The sequence below is a fragment of the Manis pentadactyla genome, chromosome 3 (genome assembly GCF_030020395.1).
Source record: "Manis pentadactyla isolate mManPen7 chromosome 3, mManPen7.hap1, whole genome shotgun sequence".
NCBI classification, from domain to species: Eukaryota; Metazoa; Chordata; class Mammalia; order Pholidota; family Manidae; genus Manis; species Manis pentadactyla.
Window position 1 is genome coordinate 186,042,664 of NC_080021.1, and position 23,189 is coordinate 186,065,852.

The following is a 23,189-nucleotide window of genomic DNA, read 5'->3' on the forward strand; positions in this document are numbered from 1 at the left end:
GGAGTTAGGGAGGGGATCACTTTAAGGGACAGGAGGAAAGGCAGTGGTCTGCTCCCTCTCCTGATGTTGTTCTCATTTCCTCCAACCTTGGCAGAGTTCTTGAGCTGCCACACAGCAGGGTCATCCCCAACTTTGCCAGCTGCAGCCTTTGTTGCACTGATGAGGTCTCCCAAGGCCTTGGCCACATCTTTCACTGCATTGATCAGCACCACCTGTGTGGGAGAGCAGAGGCTCTGATCTGTGGGAGGAAAAGGGGGAACCAGTTCTGGCCAGAACTAGGGGTGCCAGGTGGATACCTGGGTCTCAGGGTCTTCGGCTCCCAGGCTGGCTGCCCCCAGCTTGACCACATCAGCGAGGCGGGTGATGGTTGCCACAGAGGACTGGGCAGCATGGGCCAGCTTCTCCTGGCTCCCAGCTGCATTCTGCACCAGGACCTTGGTGTCCTCCACCAGCACCTTTGCAGTTTTCAGAATGCCCTCCCTGGGGGTGCCCAGTCTGGTTAGCTCCCCACAGGCTTCCCCCAACTCCTCCAGACTGCTTTTTTGGTCCCAGCCCACCCTACCTCTGTGAGGCCCATTCCCTCCTCACCGGTGGTCAGCGAAAGTGTCAGCACCCTCGCGATTGAGCGTGCCGGCAGTAGCGAACATGATGGTGGTGTCAAGGTCAGCAATGATGCCAGACACGGCACTGGCTGCTGTGATGCAGGCCTGCGTGCCACGATTCCCTGCCTGCAGTGCAGCCAGCACGTGGGAGACCTGGGGGAGGAGGGTCACCTGGTGACTGTGGTAGGTGCCTCGTGAAAAGGAGAGGCCCCCACTGCCTGGGAGGAGGGACAGAGGACAGGGCTGGGAAGGTAGGAGGAGGTGGGGAAAGGCTGCAGGGCTGGGGGAGGCCAGTGCCCCAGTCCGCAGGGATAAGCACAGTCACCTTCTCAGATACTCTCCGGGCACACTCAAGGAGCTCCTTCTTGGTGTAGGCATCGCTGGGGCTGCACTGCAGGGCACCTGCTTTGGTGACCAGAGCAGCACAGCCATGGCCCAGCTCCTGTACCCGGTGCTTGATGTGGGCACCTATCTGTGAGCAAGTGGAAGAGGGAGATGGGTTTCACAAGAGGCACTCAGGGTTCCGCCACTATGCTTGGAGGAGTCATTAAGGACCTAAAAAAACATGTACCACAGACTAGAGGGGTTGTGAGAAAAATGCCCAGTGGGTAGACTTTTCTGTTCTCTTCTTCAGGCAGGAGGTCAAGGTCACCTCCTACACATGGAAAATAGTAGCACGTAGGCATCAACTGGTGATGATTCTGTTCAGCATAGTGAGGGAGGCGGGCAGCACTCTATGCTGGGGCATGGGAACCAGAAGGCCACGGAGTACCACTTGGCCTGTATGTAGCAGTACAGGGGTTTGGGATTAATATGCCCAAGATCCAGTATTTGCTTTCTTGGAAAACCAGGAGCTTAGGGAAGGCGAACTTCATGGGTCTGTGACCAGGAGAAAGTAAGAAGGGAATACAGACTTGCAGGATAGCAGACAAGCAGCCACAGGCCCGGCGGAGGACGGGTGGCAGAGCCGACAGTGACAGATGGGAAATCCTGGGCTGTCTCCTTCAGCCCTGTGACTGGAGGCTTTGATCCCGTCTCCACAGAACCCTGAGCACTCTTCAATGGAGTGGCCCTGAGGGTGTTTCCCTTCCCATGAGAGACTGTCGGGTGGAGCAGCCCAGAGGCTGACACAGTGGGGACTAGAGACAGAGCACGGACTATCTGCGAGGGGCAGGGGAGACCACAGCTGCCTCTGAGCTTACCTCTTCATTCTCAGCAGCCACAGCTGCAGGCTTGGCCTGCAAGGCCAGACGGCCATACTCACTGGTCAGCTGGTTAGCGAGAGGGCCCAGCTCCTCAGGGCTGGTGTTTGACTTGGTTACCTGGTGACAATGGAAGAAGTAAAGTTATATCCAAACTCAGCACTCCAAGGGCAGTCCTGTTACACTTTCCCAAACTCACCATCTCCTGAACAGTGACAGCAATGGCCTTGGCTGTCCGCACCATAGTTGTCTGGTAATCCACAAAAGAACCTTCTGGCTCACCCATTGGCCCTTCATCTAACTGAGGGGAGAAGATGGGAGCATGGAAAGAGCGTCAAGGTCTGACACTGTGCTCAGGGACCCCAGTCCAGGGTGGCGTCTGTCCACAGGCACCCCCCAACTCTGACCTGGTTGATGGCCTGGGTGATGGAGTCCACCATGCCACCAACGACCCCAGCAGCACTGGCTGCCTCATTGAGGGTTGTTGTTAGGTCCTCTACAGCCTCTGTCATCATTTGCATGGCCTCCTCCAGGGCTTCCTGGGTGTGAGCTGCTTGCTGTGGGGCAAGAATGAGTGAGTGGAGGAGGTCCTATCATTCTGGCTTCTCCAACCCTCTTATGAGTAGCAGCCCCTCAGCTGTGCCCTCATGCCTTGGGGTTACCACCAGCCTCCTTGGCTGTGTATAGCAATTGCAGGGCTGACTCTGCCAAGGTTTTCGTCTGGTCCAGGAGCGCCATCTGCTGAGGGTGGCTCAGGGTCTTAGAGGCAGCACCCACTGCAGCCAGGGTGAGTGGCTCAAAGTACTGGGCCATCTGGGATACCTAAGGCAGGGGGTTGGAATGGGGGTCAGATGGGCCAGGTGCTCTTGTGCACCCTACCCTGGGACCCCACCCTCCCCACTTGTTTCTCCAGTGACCTTATGTCCCAGTTGGGAGGCTTCAGCTCGGGCAGCACTGGCCAGTGGCTCAATGAGATGAGAGATCTCTTGCACTGCGGTGAGCATCTGAGTATGCAAAGCCTGGGGAGGAAGTGCATTTTAGCCCTGACTGTGAACTGGAATAGCACTTTTGCCTACACAGGACCCCACTCTAAGCTTCCACATGGACCTAACAAGCCCCCTTGGCATGTTCCATACCCCCGATTCTGTGAAGATCCCTCCCAGATCCTCCATCTTCCTCAGTTTGCCATCTCTTTTCTCAAACACAAACTTCCACATAACCTTCTTCCCCCTTACCTCTTGAGAGATTCCCTCACGGGGAGCAAGTTGCTGGCTGACTGCAGCAAGGGAGGCCTGGTCTAGGTCCCGCAGACAGCTGTTCAGAGCTGCAATGGCTGCCTCACACTCCAGCTGCCCAGGAGCCTTATCCCTGCAGACACATCACAGGCTCCAACACAAGAACGTCGCTTTAAAACAAGGCCAGCACATCTTTCCTCACATCCCCCAAATCTTGGACAGCATCCGTCCTCCAACACTATTCCATTTAATTGTGCCTTAGAGCCCAGTCCTCCATTCTGCTCCAGTGGGTGTCCCCCAGTCATACTGGTTCTCCACCCCCTCAATACCTCATGCTTGTAATAAGCTTCTTGATGGAATCCGAGACAGTCCGTGAGTGGCCAGCCAGCACTGACCAGCGTGGGGGGTCCCGGGGATTGACAGCCAGGGCCCGTGCGGTCTGGATTAGTCCTCCAGCGCTCTCCAACATTGTCTTGGCAGAGATGACAATGGGCTCCATGGTAGCCCGGCCCTGGGAGAGGGGAGGCAGAGAGGTGAGTCTCAAGAATCCTGAGAAGATGAGGCAGCTGGCCCATCAGGTGTCCGTTCACTTTGCCTCACCTCAGGGCTTATCTGGGCAGGAACACTGGAGAACTCAGGGTTGGATGCAAAGGCACTTAGATTGTCCACAGCCTCTAGCAGAGGGGCCGTTGCGGCTCGGCACTGGGCACGGTTCTCCTCCGTGAAGGCCCCATCTAGCGCCTGCAAGTGGGAGTAACACAGAGGCCATCAGGATGGTCTGTAGGCAAAGGAGGTAAAGCTCCAGTCCCCCTCCTGGGCTGAGAGGGCATGGGGAGAGGCTGGTGTTGGCCATTATGTTAAGTAAAGGACTCTGGCAGATTTGATTTGGCAGGAGGCCTCAGGGACTGATGAGGCTGGGGAGAGAAGATTGGACAGGTCAAAGAGGTTGGGGTTCAAACACTGGAACCTTTATGGTCTTGACAAGGTTGGCTGTGCTGTTGGCCACTTCCTTGGCTGACTGTACAAACTGGCGTTTGGCAGTAGGATTGGCGGTCCGAGCAGAAGCCAGGCGGCAGCTGTTACACAGGGCAGAGGTGTGTTTGGCCACAATGGTGGCTGCAGAGAGCACCTGAGGGGACGGACACATGGCAGAGCCATGATGAGGACAGGATGGAAGTGTACACACCCAGGGAGAAGGAGCCCTGTAGACTGGGGGATGGAGGATGATACCTTTGAGGTCTAATTAGGAAATAGTCACCTGAAAAGTCAGTATTCGGCCAAAAGAGATAAGCCAGAGATGAACAGGGTGGGAAGTGGGAGATGAAAGACAGACCCACGACTGGAGAAATCATAATGGGGGGCACTGGAGAATAAGCTTAAGTATCTATAGAAAAGTTGTGAACTTAACAGAAAATCAAAGGGTGAGAAATGTGGCAGGAGCAGACAGTTACCCAAAGAGAAGCTGTGTGTGGAGGGTCAGAGATGGGTCCCTGCCCTGTCCTTCCCACATCCTGCCTCTCCCCTTCCCCACTGGGCCAGGCCATCCTGGCTCAGTGTCCTTTCCCAGACTTGCCCCTGGTACCTGTTTCCTTGAGTTACCTGGGCCTGGGTACAGCCAGGTTCCCCCAAGCTCTGACAGGCCATCTGAATTGCCTGATTTGCACGGGCAAACTGTGTGGGCTCCACCAGCCCTTGCTGTCCAGCTTGGCTGTTGGGATCAGAGACGCCCACCAGATATGCAGCCTGGAGAGAGAGGAGGTGGGGAGGGTGAGGAATAAAGAATATTCCTCAGGTGGGTCTTGACAGTGACAGTGGGGAAAAAGGGTAATAGGGGTTAAGTTTCAGGTGAGCATCCTATGTGAGTGGAGGTATATTAAACTATAGTCACACTAAAAAAAAGAAAAAACCTCTGTTTTGTTAAATGTGTTCAAACATTTCAGAAGATTAAAAAAGTAAAACAAGGAAAACCACAGAGTAAGGGTTTCATCAACCTCTATCTGTGTATGTGTATGCTGAGTCTTAAGGTAAAAAGTATTGCTCACTGTAAGTAGCAATAAAAAAACATTTAAAAGATACACGTGCATGTGCACACACGCACACACAAGCCTCTTTTAAATCATAGTTTTAAAACTATGGAGGTTGTTAGGCTAATTCACATTGACAAGAACCTCTAAGCTCATTTGGAAAGTGGGAAGGGATGGGCATAATGGTTGCTAAAATTTTTTTTTATATTAGGAAAGAGCATAACGTCTGACTCTTACTTCAGTCAACACATGGTGGCTTTGTTTTTTCTTCTTTATGCTTTTCCAGAATGTCAAGTCAAGCCATATAGTAGAGCAGGCATCAGAACAGGGCAAAAGTAGGGGAGATTGAGGGAGCAGGATGGTAGGCTTTCAGGGAAATAGTCTGAGATGATGAATTCTCAAGCCAGTTTGTTTTAAGGATTTATACACTAAAGCAAAATGCTCTCAGAGCTAATAGGTTGTTTATACTTCATAATATAGAAAAGGCAAAGTTAAGTGGTGACTCAAGTAACTGGAAATTTAGTAACTGGTACTATTTTAACGAAGTAGTAATTCCGTAAAAAACTATTTGCATATGCTAATTAGCACACACCAGGAAAGCCAGAGCTGGGAAAGGCCCAATGGTTGGACATCTGATCGTGATGACCCAAAGCACCAGAATTCAGGGGTGACAGTGATCAGAACTGTTGTTCTGATTCCTGACAAATATCTCCACTTTAGGAGGGGATGAAAAACCGAGTTTTCATAGAGTTGGCTTTGTAACACAACTTGATCTACATAACCATCAGACTGGGAGGAGGTGGGGTAGGGACCACCTCAGGAGAATAACCTGCGCAGCTGCCTCGGTGAAGCCACAGAGGGCCTTAGAGGCTGTGGCGATAGCCTCCCCAAACTCCAGCAGGTTTCCGTTCTTGGCATTTTGGGAGATGCCAGTCATGGCCTCCCCCAGCACCTGAGGAACAGAGAGGATCAGAGAAGTCAGATCCTGTCCTCAGAGGGGTAAAGCAGCACCTGGTTAGTTCCACCTTCCTGCCCTCCGCCCTCCTGGTGACTGGCTACTCTTACCTTTGAGTTCTCCATCACACTGTCCAGGCAGCCAAAGTAGGACATGTCATTGATGGGCTGGACTGGGTTCTCTAGGAGTTCCCGGACTGTCTATGTAGGGGGACAGTGAAGGAGGATCTAAGACACCTCCCTTACGCCCAGGCCCAGAACACCTTCCTCATCCTAAGCCCCATTTAGCCTGCCAAGTGCCCACCTCTAGTTCCCGCAGGGCATTGTCACACTCCTTCTGGCCTGGTGCCTGCTGGGTGCACATGGTGATGAGCTGGTTGATGCTGTCGGTCACTGCCCTGGGAGAATAGAAAGTGAGTGAATGGATGCCCACCTCATCACTCCAGGGTCCTATATACATAGGAAGGCTCTAGCTGTTTCTATTTTGTCTGTAGCCACTCCTAAGCCAGAGACTTCTCAGGAAATGCCTCCTCCCCCGTCTCAACATTCTAGGGCTGGCTTCTCTGCTCTTACTTACCGGGCAGCTGCAGCCAGCTGACTCTTGAGGTTGGGGGCAGCAGGGTCTGTGGACAGGGCCTTGGCTGCCAGAAGGAGTTTGCTTGAAGACATAGAGATGCCCTTCAAGTTGGATACAACCTGGGCCCGGTCCTCCTGGCTCTGTTTAAAGTAAGAAGGTCAACACATTGTCTAGTACTTTGTTATCTTTCTCTAAAGGGGATCTTCTGTTCCAGACATTCAAGTACTGCGAGAGACTTGAGGGGAGGCAGCCAGGAACAGGTCAGGACTCTGTGGCCACAGGGGTGACTCCTACGTAACCCTTGAACCAGACCCTGTGCCTCTTTATACCGGAGCCTGTCCTGCCATCTCCACGCCAGCTTCCAGAAAGGTGCTGAAGTCCTGTCCGAATCGACCCGAGGCTCGAGCCAGGTCTTGAGGGGTTCCCCGAGAGGCCTGCACCAGTTCTGTGGCGGCCTGATTCAGTCCAGCAGCAGCTTCATTCAACCGGCTCTGAGCTTCTTGAAATGTCCCAGTGCTGGGGGGAAGCTGCAGGGTCGGAGAGAAAGTCAGATGCAGGACGGGGGAAGCACATGAGGGGAAGTTTTGTAAAGGAGCGCTGGGAGGTGGGCATGGAGCCTGGGAGTGACCAAAGGGGACAGATCTGGGCAGTCAGGGTCGAGGAGAGGTCTCAAGGTGGAAGGAGCAGCTCGGAGTTCTTGGGCTCCTATGTACCCCACACCCCCATCTGCCTACCGAGTCACTCAGAAGCCGTTTGCTGGCATCTCCCACTGCTCGCAGGGCATTATCCACATCTCGCTGGCCAGGCAGGCAGCTGACACAGCGGTTCAGTGTCTGGGTCACTGCTTTAGCCACCTGGGGTGGGAAAGGAGATGAAGGTTGCCACAATGAAGCAATGTGGGAGATCCCCTCCTCCACACTCGGGACATGGAGACAACTCTAGAGCCTCTGAAAGTGAAAGAGGAAGGGGGGGGCACTGTCACTGAAGAGGCTGAAGTTAGGCTATCAAGTGACAGTGATCAAACTTCCCCAGACTTGGCCTTTACCCAGGCCCCTGCCTTAGTCTACCTGAAACACTCCTATTAAGACTGAGAGAGAAAGGGTGGGATCCGAAAGGAGCCCTTCAGAGCAGACCTGAGATGTCTGTTGGTGTGGATGAGACACTGCCCAGTCAGGGTGGGTCTCGGGATGAGGCAGCCCCTTCCCAGTACCTGACCTGGGCAAGCCGCTGCTGGCTCTCAGGGTCCCCTGGATGGCCAGCTGCCTTTTTCGCCTCCTCGATGAGGCTGCTGGCCTTGTCCAGAACATCACTGGCCGTGTCGAGCACAATGGCCTGCACCGCAGGATCTGATGTCAGGGCAGCCACACCCCTGGCAGCCTGGGCTAGTGACCGCAGCCCACCTGCCACATCCCGGGCTGCAATACCTGGGGAAACAGGAGAGGAAGGGAAAAGGCACCTTCACTGCCAGGCCCTATCCCAGTGGTTTCCTGTCAGCTCCATCCCTCATCCAGCTCCTAGTCCCCCACTCCTCCCCATATGGCCCATTCCCAGCTCTTCCCACACACCTGCATAATTCTCATTGCCCTGGGCCACCTCTCCCAGCAGCTGGGCAATGGCGGAGCTCACTGCTTTGGTGCTGTTGCCCAGGTCCTGGGCGCATTTCTCCATCTAGGGGTGAGGGGGAGGCTTGGGCTCAGGTGCACGAGGAATGGGGAAGAGGGAACTTGAGAAGCTACTTGTGAACAGCTGGCAGTTTAAATGAAGGTTTGGGCAGCTCTGGGCACAGGTGGGAAGGGAGACTTCAGGGTTTGAGTAAGAATGAGGTTTTACAAATACTTACTGTCTCCCCAGGTAAGGGTTTAAGCTTGCCCTCTCGAGCTGCTGCCTTCACTTCCTGCAGGTCTCTCTCTAGATTCTGTACCACACTCAGTGCAGAATCCATCTCCAAAGGCCCACAAGCTTCCTGAGCCTGCAACAATAAGGGGGTTTGGGTATAGGAGGGCCTGCTGTGTCCTCTGATGCCTTAGGTTACATGGTCCTGTTTTAAGTTATTCCACAGATTCCCCATCATCTCAACTCCACCCTCACCTTCTACAACGAGAGCCAGCTCCCATACCTTCTGGGCAGCAGTACGGAGTTCGGCCAATGCGGTGCCCAGGTTTTTAGCACATTGACTGAGTTGCATGGCTGAAGCCTGGTCCTGAATTGTTGGCACTGAGGCCTTCGCAGCTGCCACCATCTTCCCACCTGGCTGTTGGGGAACAGACGGCAGATGAAGTGCACCATCTTCCTTCTAGCCTTGGCACAGACACTGATGATGGTCAGGGCGTGATGTTGGCGAACACTGTGGCTCAGTACTGGGCAAGAGGCTGCTGACAGAAACTTAAATTGTGGGAGATTTAGGTGAGTTACAAGGGAGGGAAGGGCCTTGTCTGAGAGTGGGGGAGAAGGTGCCTTGCCTGTAGGAAGCTCTGGCTCGCAGCAATGAGGGCTAGCTGAGCACTGGGACTGTCAGGCTGCGCTTGGCTCCCTCGGACACCCTGCACCAGCAGTGGAATCTGTTCTGCCACAGCCTGTAGGTGAAAATGTCGTGAGAGCCACCTCCCACAGACTAGGTAGGTCTCCCTCCTCCTGCACCTTTTCCTGACCCCACATGCTTCCTAGAGTCTCACCTTACAGCTCTGCACCAGCAGGGGCTGGGGGCCAGCTGAGGCCTTGGGGGCGGAGGCTGCATGTTGGGCTGCAGCGATGGTCTGCGTAGCAGAGGCTGCAGCCTGCTTGGCTGCATGCTGTGAGGACAGAGTAGTCATGACAAGCCCCAGGCATTCCCCTACCCAGTCCCTGGCCTACCTTGCCTCTGCAATCCCACGAGGAAATCTTAACTGAACTTCTTTCCATGTCCCTCCCAGTTTCATTCCTCCCACTGCACCCTCGCTCTTGCTTGTTCCTGGCTTATCTGCACCCTCACCTCCAGGCGCTGCACCAGCTTTTTCTTGATGGCATTCTGTGCAGCCGCATTGGTCGCCATGCGCAGACCCTCCGCGGCCTCCCGCAGCCGCTGCTGCTGCTCCTCACTGTCAGGGTGGGCTGCTGCTCCCTGAGAGAAGTGCAGAGGTAGATAGGCACCACCCAGCACCACTCTGCTGACCCCTCCAGACTCAAGACTTATTTTCCTACAGTCACTTCTAACTATACCACTGAAAGGTAATCTCAGTTGAGATGAGCTGCCTCAGGCAGGCAAATGGGAAGCCTCAGGGAGGCCCTGGATTCCCTTTGGGATGCTGAAATCCCTTCTGTGGGTGAACTGCTTTTCTCCTCTTTGGTGGGGGCATATTTCTTCTTCCATTGCTCACAAAATACCACTAGCAAATGGGGGTGAGCAGGGCTCCCTGGGAGGAGGATGCAGTTTAGAGCAGGGATCCCAGGAATACCAAAGCAGGAAACTGGATTTCTCCTATAAACCAAGAGCCCAGTGGGCCTAGGAATCTTTTGGCTTCTTCCTGATGGTCTTTTGCACCCTTGTGTCCTGCTACCTTGGCCTTCTCTCTACCACTAGCAGCAGAGCACCTTGGGACTGAATGCCCACATGCATTCACAGCATAGACCAGGAAGCAGGCAGGTAGTGGGAGCAAAGCAGAGAAAGAAGTAACAGCAGGCCTTTGACTGAAAGGAAGGAAAACGGTATGCTGGGTCACACTGGCTGGCAGCCGAGGCGTCCAGCCAGCTGTGCGCAGGGGTGCATTTACTTTCTGACTGTTCCTGTATTTGTTCTCTTGCATCTTCTGCTTTTTCTGGGTCTCTCTTGTCTAAGAACGTTGACTATCTGGACCTTTCTCCTTCCTTTTGGGGCTCAATCTGGGGATCTGCACATCAGGCTCCATACCTTGGCAGCCTCCACCATCTTGGCTGTGGCATCAGCCAGGATCTTGGCGGCACTTAACAGCTTGCGTGAATTCTCCAGATCACTCTCCCCCTCAGCATCAGCCTTGATGGCATTGACCAGGTCAGAGGTGGCTTGGGCTAGGATGCGAGCCTGTCGCACCATCTCACCTGAGAGGACAGAGCACATCAGGTAGGAAGCCAGAGACACTGGGGGGGAGGGGGAAAGGCATGGATAAGGTACATAGGGCTTTTTGGGGACCTTAAAGAGATGCAAGAGTTCTCAAAGTGATTTCCCTAGAGTTACTGTTTTCTGGGTTTAGGATTTAGGAGAGGAACAGATTTCCCAATGGGCTTTGGTGGGAGGGAAGACAGTCTCCAATGGGTATTTTTCAGCAAACAGTCCTGAAAGGATGAGACTCTTTATGAAGGGTTGTGGGAGTGAGGGGTTGAGAGGAGTGGGGAAGGCTAGCTCTTAATAATGTCATTTTCCACCTATTTTTGCGTATACTTTGGCATATTCTTGAAATGCACCCAGGAAGGCAGAGCAGGGATCATGTTCCTGCTTTATATATGTGAAGCCAAGGTTTCAGAGAGAGTAAACACCTCGTCTACTGTGCCGAGTCCTTAGTGGGAGGTGGCACCTCTGCAAGGGAATATCCAAGGGAGCTTGGGAAACCTCACAGGGTTCTTTGTCTACCTGGGGTGGTGTCCTTACCAGCATCACCCATAGAGCTGAAGATGTTCTCGGTGACAGTGAGGATGGTGTCAGTGGCCTGGTCATAACGGCCAGCAGGCCCAGCCCCTGTGGCATGGGCCCTCACGTGCTGCAGCAGCTCGTTCAGGGCCTGGGTGACAGCGGTGGCTGCTGCTCCTACTCCCCGCAACAGCTGCCCATCCTCTGTGGCTGCCTGGGAGGCAGACACACAACCCTCCACGGCTTTGGCCACCAGTCGTCCGGCCTCCACCAGCTGCTCCTGGCAGACAGGTGAGCTGATTGTAGGGGCCACCACCTGTAGGGAAACTGAGTGTCAGAGACGTGGGCATTGTAAAGGAGTCGTAAGGTGGGTTGTTTGTGGTGTTCACAATAGTTACTGGGATGGGTAATGAGGCCTTGGGAGCCAAAGAGGTAAAATTAGAGGCTCTTATGTGTGTGTCTCAGCATGGGCTAGTGTAACCTTTGGGGCTCACCTTGGTACAGGCCACCAGCTGGGAGGTGGACAGGGCACACTGTGTTGCTGCAGCAATAACCTGGGTCTGAAGCCCCGAGTCCTCTGTTCGTTGGGCCACACTCTTGGCCTTAAGGACCAAGGCGGCTGCAGCGCTGGCCACTGCCTTGGCGAGCTGCATTAGCATGTCCTGTAAGGGAAGAGTGGTCAGCATGGCCTGAGGTTGGCCTGGGGATCCATGGACCCTTCTCAGAGGCATAAGCTGTTTCATTACTCCCCCTGACTCCAATCACAGCACAGTGTATGCAAGAGCGACCCAGAACCTATCCCAAGCCTCTGCCTTGAGCACCCAGTAGGACAGAACCCCCACCGAGGAACAACCCCCACCGAGAGAAACAGAGCCTGCACCAGAGGGAGAAGTGCTGAGTCGGATACACTCGACTGGCAATGGGGAGGTGGGGCGGTGCCATTACAATGGGCTGGAGAGAGGCGGCACCTCTTGGGGTCCCCCTCACCAGCTGCTTCTCCATTTCTTCTCAATCTTGGTTGGAAGCCATCACTCTGGAGGCTTGCAATCAAGCCCCTATTCTATCCTCCTGACCCCACCTTCCTAGGCCCTGCCTGTGCCATGCCTCCCCATCTGCCATCGTGTTCTGCTCTCCCTGGAGGCTGGGAGAGAGGTGCAAAAGCGAGTGTATGCGGCTCAGAGAGGACAAAGCTGGGAAGGCCCAGGCCAGAGGCTGTTACCGTGGGGTTATCGGGGCGAGATCGAACCCCAGCCCCTCGGGGTGCACATATCTGCATGGGAAATCCAGGATGACAAGTCAGCAGAGAGAAGTGGCATGGGGTGGGGCAGAGGGAGCTGGAGGGGCAGTGTCATCAGGGTGGTATGGTTTAAAGGAGTGGAGGGGGCTCAATATGTCTTCAAGCTGGGCTAAGGACTATACAAGGAAGACACAGGAAAAAGACAACAGGCAGCTGAAAATATAATCAGTACAGGCCAAGGAGGAGCTAGGAGGGTAAGTTTGGATTCAGGGGTTCTGAATTCTCACCCCCTAAAAAGGGATTTGAGGTTCTCAGTGTTATACTCTGGGAACAGAGGTTCAGACTGGCTCTGAGGGGTCAATTCATAGTAATAGGACTAGGAGGTGGATTTGGATCAGAAGTTACCTCCTAGAGGTTGGGGTTCTGGGGGTTGGGTAAGTCACTAACCTGGAAATGGGGGTCAGTATCACTTTCCCCGATTTGCTGCAATAGCTCCCCACTGGCCTGGCCCACGTTCCCAGCTGCTTGTAGCAGGTTCTGACGGGGCTGTGGAGAGTGAACACCAGTCAGAAGCTGCCCAACCCCTGCCCACATGCCCATGGGTCCTCCATGCTGATGGGCCCCACACTTCCTGCAATCTGGAGTGCCCACTTTTCCTTGGGCTTCAATCCGCCTTGTGCCAACCCCACGGGCCCTGACCTCAGCACTGGCCGGCTGGGCACTGCGTAGCAGTTCTGACACTGCGCCTGCAAGGCCCTTGGCCGCCTGCAGCAGAGGCCGGCCACTGCTGCCTTCGTCCTCCAGCAGGGCCGCCAGCAGCTTCACGCCACGGGACATCTCCGTCAGGTTGGAGGAGATGGTGGTGACCGCACAGCCCACTGCAGTATAGTCTGTCTCTGCAGGGTCCCCTGAGGGGAGGAGGGGCAAGAGAAGTGGGTGAGACACACGGCAGGCTAGCTGATGGGCTGGGGAAGACAGTCATAGGCAGTTAGTCACACATACATCCTGAGAGAGACGTACACACACAGTCCCTTCTGTGAGTCAAGGTACAGTCATACCCAGAGCCCAGTCACACTCATGATTGCACACACTGCCCCCATGGCCCTGTCCCCCCACCCCCCGACTGCCCCCTGCCCCAAAGAGCTTGGCAACCAGCTTACCTGCTGTCAGGTTCACCACAGATGCAGTACCGGCTGTGATGGCATCTACCTGGGAGTGGATCTCATGCTTTGATTCATCCATCTTGTTCTTACGCCAGGCCTTAGAGGCCTGAGAGAAAGAAAAACAAACTTCAGGATCTGCTCTGGTTTGGCTAACCCAACCCTGTTCCTTGGAGTCCCAGCTGCAGAGCCTTGGCCTCTCCTCCAGCCCATACTCACAGCATCCTGGCCCAGAGGGGGCAGAGTGTCGAAGTCATCCAGTGTGGCCTGGGCCGCCTGCACGGCCTGCATGCTGGAGTTGATGGTTCCAGTGAGTGCCTGCTGGGCCGAAGTCTGTAAGACACCAAGAGGAGTAATAGGGAACACTTAGAGGAAGGGGAAGGTAAAAGAGAATCGAAGCTAAGTAAAGGACCGTGCACAGGGACAGAGGAAAAGTCTGTGTGACTCCTGGAGGGCCCAGGAGAGTTGGGGGAGAAAGGCCTGGGACCCTGGTGGCAGGGTGGGGGTGGGAGAGCAGACACGACACTCTTACCAAAGGAGGCATGTGTCCTCGGTGCATCTGGCCACTGGTAATCTGCTGCTGGGCAGGTGGCATGCTGCCCACCTGGAAATTCTCAGGACCAGAGGCTCCAGAGCGCATGATGGCAGGCAGGGCGACGGAACCATGCTCCACTTTGCCCATTCGGTTATACTGCTGCTGAAGGACTGTTGACCTAGAGGGGATATACTGGGAAGCACTCAGAGGACTTCCTCTCATCCCCTGCCACCCAAGTCCTCTGAAGTACCACCACAGCCTGTGACGAATTAAAGAACCATCCTCAGGATTCCCCACCCCCAACAGTCCTTGGGGTCAAGCCTGCCTTTCCTGCTTCTGAGGGATGGGATCAGCCCAGCTCCCTTCGTACTTTTTGGGGGACACTGAGTCCTCCAGCATGGTAGACTCCTCATCTCCCTCCAGCCCAAAGTGATCCTTGCTTTTTTTCTGTAGGAAGGAAAAAGGAACAAGAGTTAAAGAAGAGGGATATCTGGAAAAGGCAGCCTCTTCTTTCCAATAGTCAGCCATTTTCCAGAACCTGGGACCCCATTTCTAGAGGACTGGCTTGGAGAGAAGGTAAGGGAATATAAGAAGGCTAGGGACAGGCAGTGTTCACCTTCTTAAGGATGATGTCAATGTAGCCAGCAATGAGCTGTGCAATCTGCTCCCCCTCAGTCGTCTGTACCGAGTAGTAGCCATCTTGGTAGTCCCCGAAATCCTAGGGTGACAAGGTGAAGGCTCAGTGAGAAAGCTTGCATCTGCCCAGGATGGCAAAGGGTAGGATGGAAGCCCTGAGGTCAGGCTGCGAAGGCTGCCTTCCCGTGCCAACAGCCATCTAGGAAGAAGCCTGCCTTTCTTCAGTCTCCTATTTTTTTTTGTTTTCTTCCTTGAAGAGACATAATTTTATTTCTGAAGAGTATTTGTGCTACATAGTTTCAAATACATGCCATTTAGGAAATCTCTTTTCTCTCACTCTGATACCAAGATCAGGAATCCACAAACATTTATCATTCAATGACAGTAATTGAGGGTTAGCACTAGTATCTAAAATGGATAAATAGCCTTTACGAATCTCTCTTGCTCTCATTAGAGCACTTCATCAAAGTGGGTTGTTTTTAATTCGTAACAGCAAACTGTAAAGCCGGAGGGGAAAACTATGTCTGTAGTTACTGCTGAAAGAAGGGAGGTTTATATTTCTATCATCTTGTTCTCTCCACTCCCCAGGTGTCCTGGGATTGGTGAAGTATTGTTCTGGGTTATAGTCCTGTTCTGCTGATTTTAAAAGGTGTTTCATTTAAGCATCACTCACTCTCCAGGAGAGAGTTTCTCCTCCACTCTAACCTCCACATTTCTGCAACAGTTCCAAAGTTCTCCTTTTCTCTGGAGTCACATTCAGTGCACCTACCTTGAGGAAGAGGAAAGACCTTTGCCACTGCCCCCTCTCTGAAAATTCCAGAGCTCTTTCTCCTGAGCCCCAGGCTCACCAGGGTGAAGCTCTTGGGAGAGGCAGCCCAGCGTTTGATGTTGGTGAGGTTCCACTCCTGGATCACCTCTTTGGTCTTCTCATCCACTCTCATCACACACTCCTTAGTGATGCCCAGAAGCCTGGGCACCAGCTTGTTCTTCCCTTTCATCTTTTCCTGTGAGGCAGAGGTGGTCACTGGTGTTACAGGTCAGGGGTCGAGTGAGAAATTGATGTCAGATTGATCTAGACCATGGTGGGTGCTGAAGTGGGCAGGAGAGCCAGGACGAGGCTCCTTTAGGGAAAGGGAAAGGGAAAGGGAAAGGGAGGGAAGTGGAGGAGGACTAACAACCCAGCAGGTTTTCACAAGTCAGAGTGAGGTAGAGAATGGGACTCCTAGAGAATGGTGGGAAATGTGATGAGGGCAGCAGGGTCGGAGACTTTCAGAGAGGAAAGGGTAATAATGGAAACATGAAGGCAGTGAAAAGGGCCTGTAACCCACCTTAACCAGGAAGAAGGAGACGCCATATGTCTTGAGGGAACGGGCTAGCTTCACGTAGCGTACCTTGGCCTCAATCTCACTCATCTGCCCGCAATTCTTGTGTGCCTTTGAGTATGAAATAGGGAAAGATTTAGCAAAATCTGGGAGGACATCACCACAAGACAAGGTGACAGTTGGGATGCTAACTGTAATGGGAGTATACAATGGGGACATAGGAGGGGTTTTAGGGAGTGCAGGACAGGAGGAATAAGAGGGCAATGAACGGGCTAGGGCTGATGAAGGATATGCAGAAGTGACAATTCAAGGGTCATAGTCGAGGAACTTGCAGACACTTTGGAGACATGAATTAACCATTAGGAAGTGGCAGGTCAAATGGAAGGCCTTGTGGGCTCAGTGTTCAAAGAGCAGGGATAACACCTTACATTTGTGCAGAGATATACTTTTTCAGAGTAATTTCAGCTAAACTATTTCATTTGATTCTCTTATCAATCCTATGTAGGGCAGATGCTGTTATCCCATGTCAGAGGCAAAAAAAAAAAAAAAAAAAAACAAGAATATTGCATTCCATAGCAAATGCAGTAATGGAGCTGAGACTAAAAGCCCAGGCCTTCGGCTTTCTTGCCATAGAGGTGAGAGAACAGCTTGGTGGCTGGAAGTGGGATGGGAGGAGACAGGGGTGGTGTGGGTGTTCATTTAGTCAGTAAGATTGAGCAGTGATGCTCCCAGGTCATCCCAAACAGCCTCCCCATCCCCATTCACCTGGAAGATCTTACGCTCTCCCTTCTGCTTCACATACTCCTTGGGCAGGAAGTCCTTCAGGCTATACCAGAAAAGGGAGGGTCAGCACGGAGTGGACAGCATCAGGGATATGTGGGCCAACGGGTAAGGGATATGTCTAGGACAGCGTTATCTTTGGGGAGAAGGAAGACTGAGGGAACAGAGTCTGGACTGTCCCTGAAATTGAGGTGAGTTAGCATTAGCTCTTGAATGCAGCCTGTGTCTTTCCCTACAGGAAAAGGGACTGAGGGAACTTGAGCTGGAGGCTCAGTCCCCCAGAGAAAGAGGGCCTAGAGCACTGTTTCAGGGAACCAAGAGCAGAAGGTGCTCACTAGGATGACCACGCATGTAGGAAGCAGTATATTCTGAAAAACTCCAGTGGATGAGACTAATCTAATATTCCCTGTGAGAAAAAATGTACCCTGCTTCCCTCTGGCTACTGCAGTAAAATTCTTCAGAGGGTCTCAGGAAAGTTACATGATTGCTAGCGAGGTAGGGTGCAGGGGCAGAGATTCTGGACTATACTCACATTCCACCTGGGGCTGGTGAGGACAAAAGTAGCCAATAAAAGCTAGAAAGGAACCCATGTGGGTCAAACCCTGATACCTCAGGAGGAGACAAGGGGGAGAAGGCCTGGGATGCAGACAGGCCCTTAGAGTCAAGATGGCAGGAGGCCTGGGCCCTGATAAGTGTATGGGATGTGGGTCACTCACTCAAGGAAGCCGGCCTTGTGCTTCTGCTCATTGTGGGGCCCAAACTGGATCTGGCATTGGAAGCCAGCAAACTCACAGGCCTTGTCAAAGGAGACGGGATGGGAGCCATTCAGGATGTCATCTCGTGCCTGGGGAGCACAGGGCAGGAGGCAAATGTTGTGCATGGGCACAGGGGTCCCCTCACTGTGCTTCTGCCCCTCCCCGCCTCCCTGCCCCAGGTAAATCTTCTCCATGCCTGCACATAAAGAAGGTTCAGCTGGACGGGGTCCCGGGAGTCCACGTTCTGGTCTGAGTAGAAGAACTTCCTCCGCAGCAGAAGGGTCTCTTGCTCCTCCACTCCCTGTTCCCTCAGTGTGCGGCCATGGTCCAGCCAGTTCACTGGGACAGAGGCTGCCCTCAGCGCCAAGCCATGTGGCCCCTGGGCTGTCTGATCTCTGGCTTTTTGTTTACTTCTTCATTCCCTACCTTCTCTCATTAATAGGTGAAATTCCCCAAGTGTATGGCTTTGTCTTATTAATAATGCACCCCGTGTCTAAAATAGTACCTTGCAAAAGCACATGTCTGCTAAATAATGAAAAAACAGCTGCGCCTGCCACCCCAGCCACTTCCAGTGCTTGTTTTTCCATTTCTGCTTACACTCATCATCTGTGTGCAGTTTCTGCTTTAGTTTCTCCATCTTCTTTTCATCACGCAGCAACGTCTTGTCCTTTCGTAAGGTCCCTGTCACCTCCTCCTTCTTCTCTTCCATCAGCTCTCGGACCAGTGAGTATTCGTCGTGGTTGGTGATGCCTGGCCGAGGGGGTGGGTCAATAGCACCCCAGGCACTATGTCCATGTCCCTTGGCAGAGTTTGAACCCCCTGACCCCCACCCCACCAAGCCTGCAGCCCTGCGGAGAGCCCTTACCTATGCGCGCACAGATGGTCATAAGCATGTCGGTGACGGTCTTAGAGTCATCCACCATGATAGTCTTCACAGTTCCATCCAGCATGCGGATCTTCAGGGGTCTCTGTTTCTTCCTGTACTCCATGGTGTCCTGTTGGAGATGGAACAGGAGGCAGGGGCCCATGTTAAGTTGAAGGTATTCCTTCCTTTTTACATGGCCAGAGGAGAGAAGTGTAGATTACTGAAAGGAAGACAACAGTGGCTCACTTGAAAACAGGGTATTGTGATTGCCTATAAGAGACAGTGTGGGGAGGGGTCAGACAACAGATGTGGGTGCTGAAAAGAGGAGGTGGAACGGGGTAAGCTGATGGAAGAGAATGTTGATGGTCCTAGATGAAGCAATACTCACCCCATTTCGGAGCATGTAGTAATCCAGAGCTTTCCCAGCCTCCAGCCATATACCCTTTTTGGGGTCATCATCTGACAGAAACAGCCCAAAGTCGCTGGCTAAAAGAGAAGATGGGTCACCTCATACTTAGGGAGACCCCAATGTGACTGAATGGCTACACTGTCACCCCTGACTGTTCCCCCAGTGACCTGGGCCTAAAGGGAGAGAGGGAGCCACGGCGCAGAGACCTGAGGAATGAGTAGCCTTGGGCGACAATAGGGTCATCCCTCAAGGCCAGTAGCCTGGGAATGAAAAGGGACCAAGGACTCCCACCCCAGCCACCTGGTTAGTCAGACTCACGAGGGCCAGCCAGGGCCTCTGGAATACGCTCACGGATGATGCGACAGGCGTCATACACCATGGTAGACGGCTCGAACTGCATCGTCTTTACCACATTCCCAATGCTGATCTTCAGCGAAAGTGCAACCATGGTGGCAGCTTCTCTCCAGCTTGGCTATACCTGGCCTGCGGCATCAGCGGATTAGAACACACCCTCACTGGCAAGGAGGAGGTCCCCCAGATGGAGTCCCAGGGAGGGATGTTTTTGAAAGGGACTCACCAAAGCAGATGGTAATGAGGTTGCTTTTATTTCTTAATAATTTTAAAGAGTGAAAGACTATTTACATCAAAAGGACCAGGCCTAACCAAAGACATCTGAAGAAAGGCTGGTCTGCAAGGTACAAAACAGGTCTGAATACACTGCTACCTGTGGACACTGCCCTGTCCCCAGCACTGGAATCCGTGCCTCCCTTCTTTCCTCTGAGTGTCTCTCTCTCGCCCCTTGTCCCTGCTCCTTTCTCAGGCCTTGTTTGCATCTTTTCCTGGTTCGTCTTTTTCTCTCCTCTCCCACTACGTTCCTGCTGGCTTTGTCCTGTCTGTGATTTTCAGAGCTCTGCCCTGACTCATCATGTGACCTTCCCTCTCACAGCTTTAGCCTCCTTTTCTGCAAAATGAAGACGTTATAGTAGATAATTCCCAAGGGCTCTTGAAGCCTGCAAACACTGACTCTAGCTACTCTGGCAGGGAGACCAAACACTGGCTATTCAAACTGCCCAGGCCCACTCTTGCCCCAGCTTCCCTCCAGCCTGAGATAGTGGAGGCCTTCCCAAGGAGCTTGTCTCCATATTTGGCTTCCCTGGCAGTCAAGCTAGAATTATGACTTTAATCCAATGGATCTCAGAAATTATCTAGTCAACTTTTCAACTTTGTAGAAGGGGAATCTGACTCAGGGGTAGGAGTTTCTAGACAGGTCAAAGAAAGCCCAGTTCTTCTAACTCAGTCCTTGACTGTTCTAAGTCCCCATGCCACCACCCAGTCGTCACTCCTCCTCCTATTATGCTCTCTCTTCAGTATGAGGAACTCTGCCCTCCATCTCAGCTGAGACCCCTAGCAGTAGTTTCAGTGCAGCTCTGACTACCAGCCCCACCGGGCCCTCTCCCGTCCTCCTGGCACCACCTTTCAGGGGACTGGCAGAGCCACTGGAGGTGGCAGGTGGCGCACAGTATACAAGATGGCAAGTCTGCTTGGCAGCTGATGTGACCCAGCTTAGTACAAGGAATTGGTGTCTCTTAACCAAGAGAATGAGCAAATCCAGGCCACCCATTCGTCTCCTGGCAAACTGCTAGCCCCAAGGGGGAAAAGCAGGATTAGGGAGAAAGTTGGAAGCAGGGGTGGGGGTGGTGGGATCCAGAAGGAAGCTGAGAACCACGGAAGCTGGGAAGGGGTATGTTATTGGGAGGTGGAGAGATTAGGAAGGGGGGATTGAAAATCTAGGTAGAAACAGGAGACAGATGGAGGAAAGGTCTGGATCGGGCATCTGGCAGACCATTTCTGATTTCAGAAATAGTCCAACTCCCAAAAGAGAAGGAACTACAGTTTGCTCTCTACTTTTACTCCCAAATAAGAGAGGACTCCCCCCCCCCCCAGTCTCCCCAGTTCTAGCTCTCTGCCCATGTCCCTATTCCTCAGGCACCTCTTCCGGTAGCTAGACAGACCTGGCTGTGGGGTTGCTGGAGGGCTGGAGGGTCAGCGAAGCTGGAGGAGTCAGAGGAGGTGAGGGTAGGACTGCAAGGACCCTCCACCCTAAGCTGAAATTGTAAGTCTCCCCCCACTGCCCCCGTTTCCTCCGGACATATGGACACCCCCTTCTTCCTCAGGCACGGAAACCTCTGTTGAGACCCCGATAAGGGAGTTGAGTCATGCCTACCCTTATTCCCAGGCTAGGCTGGTCCTGAGTGGACAGCCACATAGCTCCAAGAGGGTGAGGGAGGAGGAATTGAGGAGTGAACTGGGGGTGATGAGAGCACAGAATGAGGCCCTGGAAGTATGGGAAGAAGCTATCAAGTTCCTGCTTCCCCTTCCATCATGTTTTATGGAACAGCAACAATGCCCCCCCACCATGTCCCCCTCCCAGAGAACTCCTCCTCCCTCAAGACATTCCTGAGATGCATTCCAGAGCAGTTGGGCAATCGGTGGTGGGGGTGTGTGTGTGGAGGACAGGTCAAATCCCAGCAAGGAATGGAATGTAAGTGTACTGTGGATGAGGAATTTGGGGTACATGGAGAATATAGTCAGAGCAGATATCCAGAAAGGGAGCTGCAGAAAGACAGAGTCACAGGAAGGGACAAAGGGAGAGAGAACGCTGAAGACAGAGTCAGAATGTAAGAGGGTTGGGGGAGTGACACTCGGTCTGTTACCAAATTTGGCCTCTGAGTCCGCAACCGCGCGGGGAGAAGGGAGGGGGGTTGTGGGCGAGATTGACATATCCGGCCTCCGCCGCTGGAGGCTCATTTAGGGCTGGACGGGGCAGCTGAAAGCCTAGACCTGACCTTCCCCAACACAGCCCCCCACCTATACTCCTAACCATGCATATTCATTCTTCTCAGATGCACCCAGCCTATGCACAGAGCTCTTCCCTGCAAAGCTACTTACAATGTTTCTAGGGACCTGTAATCTCAAACACGCAGCACCTACCCAGATCCCATCAGGACATTATCTTCCTGTAAAGACCCCGTCCCTTGCACACACTTCCCCACAAACACATATCTATCAGCAAGCACACAACTTGCCCCAACAACTGTCCTCCCACTATATAGACATTCTCCCTTCATTCATCTAGCAAGCATTTCTGAGGGTCTGTTGTAGGGAAGGCCCTTGGCCAAACACTGAGTGGCTGAGAACCAAGATGAGTGAGCCCTAGCCTTTGCCTTCAAGGGGCTCACAGTCAGCTACATGCACAAGCTAAATAAAGAATTATAACAGAGGGCAGGATGTGGTAACAGCCAAGAGGAGTGTGCTCAGGGGAGCGATCTCTTTAGGTTAGGGAAGGGGAACCAGAATTTTTCCATTAAGTCATTTGAAGTTAGGATTTTAAAAAATAAAGATTAAAAAATAATAATCTTTTATTGACTATATGTCAATTGCTTTGTATACATAATTTCATTTAATCCTTACAACAACCCTGCAAGGTAGGTTTCATTATTTCCATTTTTACAGAGTAGGAGACTGAGGCTCAAAGAAGTTAAACATTTGTTCAAGGTACTCATCCAAAGTCACACAGCTAGAAAGTTGTGAAGCCAGGATCCAAACCCAGGTCTCTGACTCCAAGGCCCAAGCTCTCTCCACTATGCCAGCCGGAGATGAGTCAGGGGCAGCATTCCAGGCAGAGAATAGCATAAGCAAAGGTGGAGAAGCAGGAAATCGTGGAGGAGCACTCAGGGAATTGAGCAGGCAGTCTGGCTGAAGCACAAGGAACCTGCAAGGGGGCAGTGATGGGGAAGGCAGGGTTAGGATGGAAAGCCAGGGTAGGACTAGAGAGAAATACAAGGAATTTTACCTACTGGAAGCTAGCAGGAGGCCAAGGCAGGCTTTGAGTGGATAGGGCACATAACCAGGCTGGATTTTAGGAAAATAACTCAGGCAGTTACGTTGAAGATTGGTTAGAAAAACAATGGCATTGGCACATGTGAGAGGTAATGAAGCCAGAGTTAGAATGGTGGCGAGGAGAATGTCACTTATTAGCAATTTTAAGAGGTAGAACTGACAGGAGCTGATGACAGCTTGTCTTGTCAACTCCCCTGGCCCAGGGCCCAAAGTCAGGCTGGGATCCCCTAGCTTCCTGTCATCAGTAGCCACTTGGGGCTGGGCAGCTTGAGTTTAGGTAAAGAACTAGGAAGTGGGGAAAAGAAAGGATCAGGGCTTGCTGGGAATGTGAAGATGAGACAGTGTTAGGGGATGTGGTTAGGCTGTAGGGAAAGGGGGTGGGGATGTGCTTAGTGCCAGGTAGGGGCAGAAGGGATGAGA

At 52.9% G+C, this 23,189-nt stretch overlaps 2 protein-coding genes across 3 annotated transcripts in view; one reads left to right on the plus strand and one right to left on the minus strand.

The window, feature by feature from the left end:
• The window catches only part of CREB3 (cAMP responsive element binding protein 3), a 49,519-nt gene that overhangs the window by 19,906 nt on the left and 6,424 nt on the right, over window positions 1-23,189 (plus strand). Inside the window, exon 2 of the mRNA XM_057498831.1 lies at window positions 14,556-14,678. The gene's annotated coding sequence lies outside the window, so the exon portion shown is untranslated. The remainder of the gene's footprint in view (window positions 1-14,555; window positions 14,679-23,189) is intronic.
• The window catches only part of TLN1 (talin 1), a 30,705-nt gene that overhangs the window by 5,294 nt on the left and 2,222 nt on the right, over window positions 1-23,189 (minus strand). Inside the window, exons 2-48 of one of the 2 annotated variants that reach the window (XM_036888483.2) lie at window positions 19,188-19,352; window positions 18,849-18,946; window positions 18,461-18,590; window positions 18,193-18,345; window positions 17,792-17,934; window positions 17,557-17,684; window positions 16,826-16,886; window positions 16,067-16,171; window positions 15,587-15,742; window positions 14,719-14,820; window positions 14,473-14,549; window positions 14,100-14,280; window positions 13,787-13,900; window positions 13,568-13,676; window positions 13,107-13,315; window positions 12,855-12,953; window positions 12,390-12,440; window positions 11,665-11,832; window positions 11,192-11,486; window positions 10,478-10,644; window positions 9,563-9,691; window positions 9,267-9,383; window positions 9,054-9,167; window positions 8,711-8,845; window positions 8,435-8,563; window positions 8,160-8,262; window positions 7,810-8,018; window positions 7,329-7,448; window positions 6,924-7,121; window positions 6,595-6,734; window positions 6,322-6,415; window positions 6,129-6,218; window positions 5,893-6,015; window positions 4,639-4,782; window positions 4,007-4,168; window positions 3,640-3,780; window positions 3,369-3,550; window positions 3,040-3,172; window positions 2,722-2,823; window positions 2,456-2,626; window positions 2,212-2,361; window positions 2,004-2,105; window positions 1,805-1,924; window positions 928-1,074; window positions 589-755; window positions 297-480; window positions 87-212 (exon numbers count right to left, since the gene is read on the minus strand). In XM_036888483.2, the coding sequence (XP_036744378.2) occupies window positions 87-212; window positions 297-480; window positions 589-755; window positions 928-1,074; window positions 1,805-1,924; window positions 2,004-2,105; window positions 2,212-2,361; window positions 2,456-2,626; window positions 2,722-2,823; window positions 3,040-3,172; window positions 3,369-3,550; window positions 3,640-3,780; window positions 4,007-4,168; window positions 4,639-4,782; window positions 5,893-6,015; window positions 6,129-6,218; window positions 6,322-6,415; window positions 6,595-6,734; window positions 6,924-7,121; window positions 7,329-7,448; window positions 7,810-8,018; window positions 8,160-8,262; window positions 8,435-8,563; window positions 8,711-8,845; window positions 9,054-9,167; window positions 9,267-9,383; window positions 9,563-9,691; window positions 10,478-10,644; window positions 11,192-11,486; window positions 11,665-11,832; window positions 12,390-12,440; window positions 12,855-12,953; window positions 13,107-13,315; window positions 13,568-13,676; window positions 13,787-13,900; window positions 14,100-14,280; window positions 14,473-14,549; window positions 14,719-14,820; window positions 15,587-15,742; window positions 16,067-16,171; window positions 16,826-16,886; window positions 17,557-17,684; window positions 17,792-17,934; window positions 18,193-18,345; window positions 18,461-18,590; window positions 18,849-18,946; window positions 19,188-19,317 (6,408 nt within the window). In that variant the 5' untranslated portion in view covers window positions 19,318-19,352. The remainder of the gene's footprint in view (window positions 1-86; window positions 213-296; window positions 481-588; window positions 756-927; window positions 1,075-1,804; window positions 1,925-2,003; window positions 2,106-2,211; window positions 2,362-2,455; window positions 2,627-2,721; window positions 2,824-3,039; window positions 3,173-3,368; window positions 3,551-3,639; window positions 3,781-4,006; window positions 4,169-4,638; window positions 4,783-5,892; window positions 6,016-6,128; window positions 6,219-6,321; window positions 6,416-6,594; window positions 6,735-6,923; window positions 7,122-7,328; window positions 7,449-7,809; window positions 8,019-8,159; window positions 8,263-8,434; window positions 8,564-8,710; window positions 8,846-9,053; window positions 9,168-9,266; window positions 9,384-9,562; window positions 9,692-10,477; window positions 10,645-11,191; window positions 11,487-11,664; window positions 11,833-12,389; window positions 12,441-12,854; window positions 12,954-13,106; window positions 13,316-13,567; window positions 13,677-13,786; window positions 13,901-14,099; window positions 14,281-14,472; window positions 14,550-14,718; window positions 14,821-15,586; window positions 15,743-16,066; window positions 16,172-16,825; window positions 16,887-17,556; window positions 17,685-17,791; window positions 17,935-18,192; window positions 18,346-18,460; window positions 18,591-18,848; window positions 18,947-19,187; window positions 19,353-23,189) is intronic. The other variant, XM_036888485.2, reaches the window with a different exon arrangement.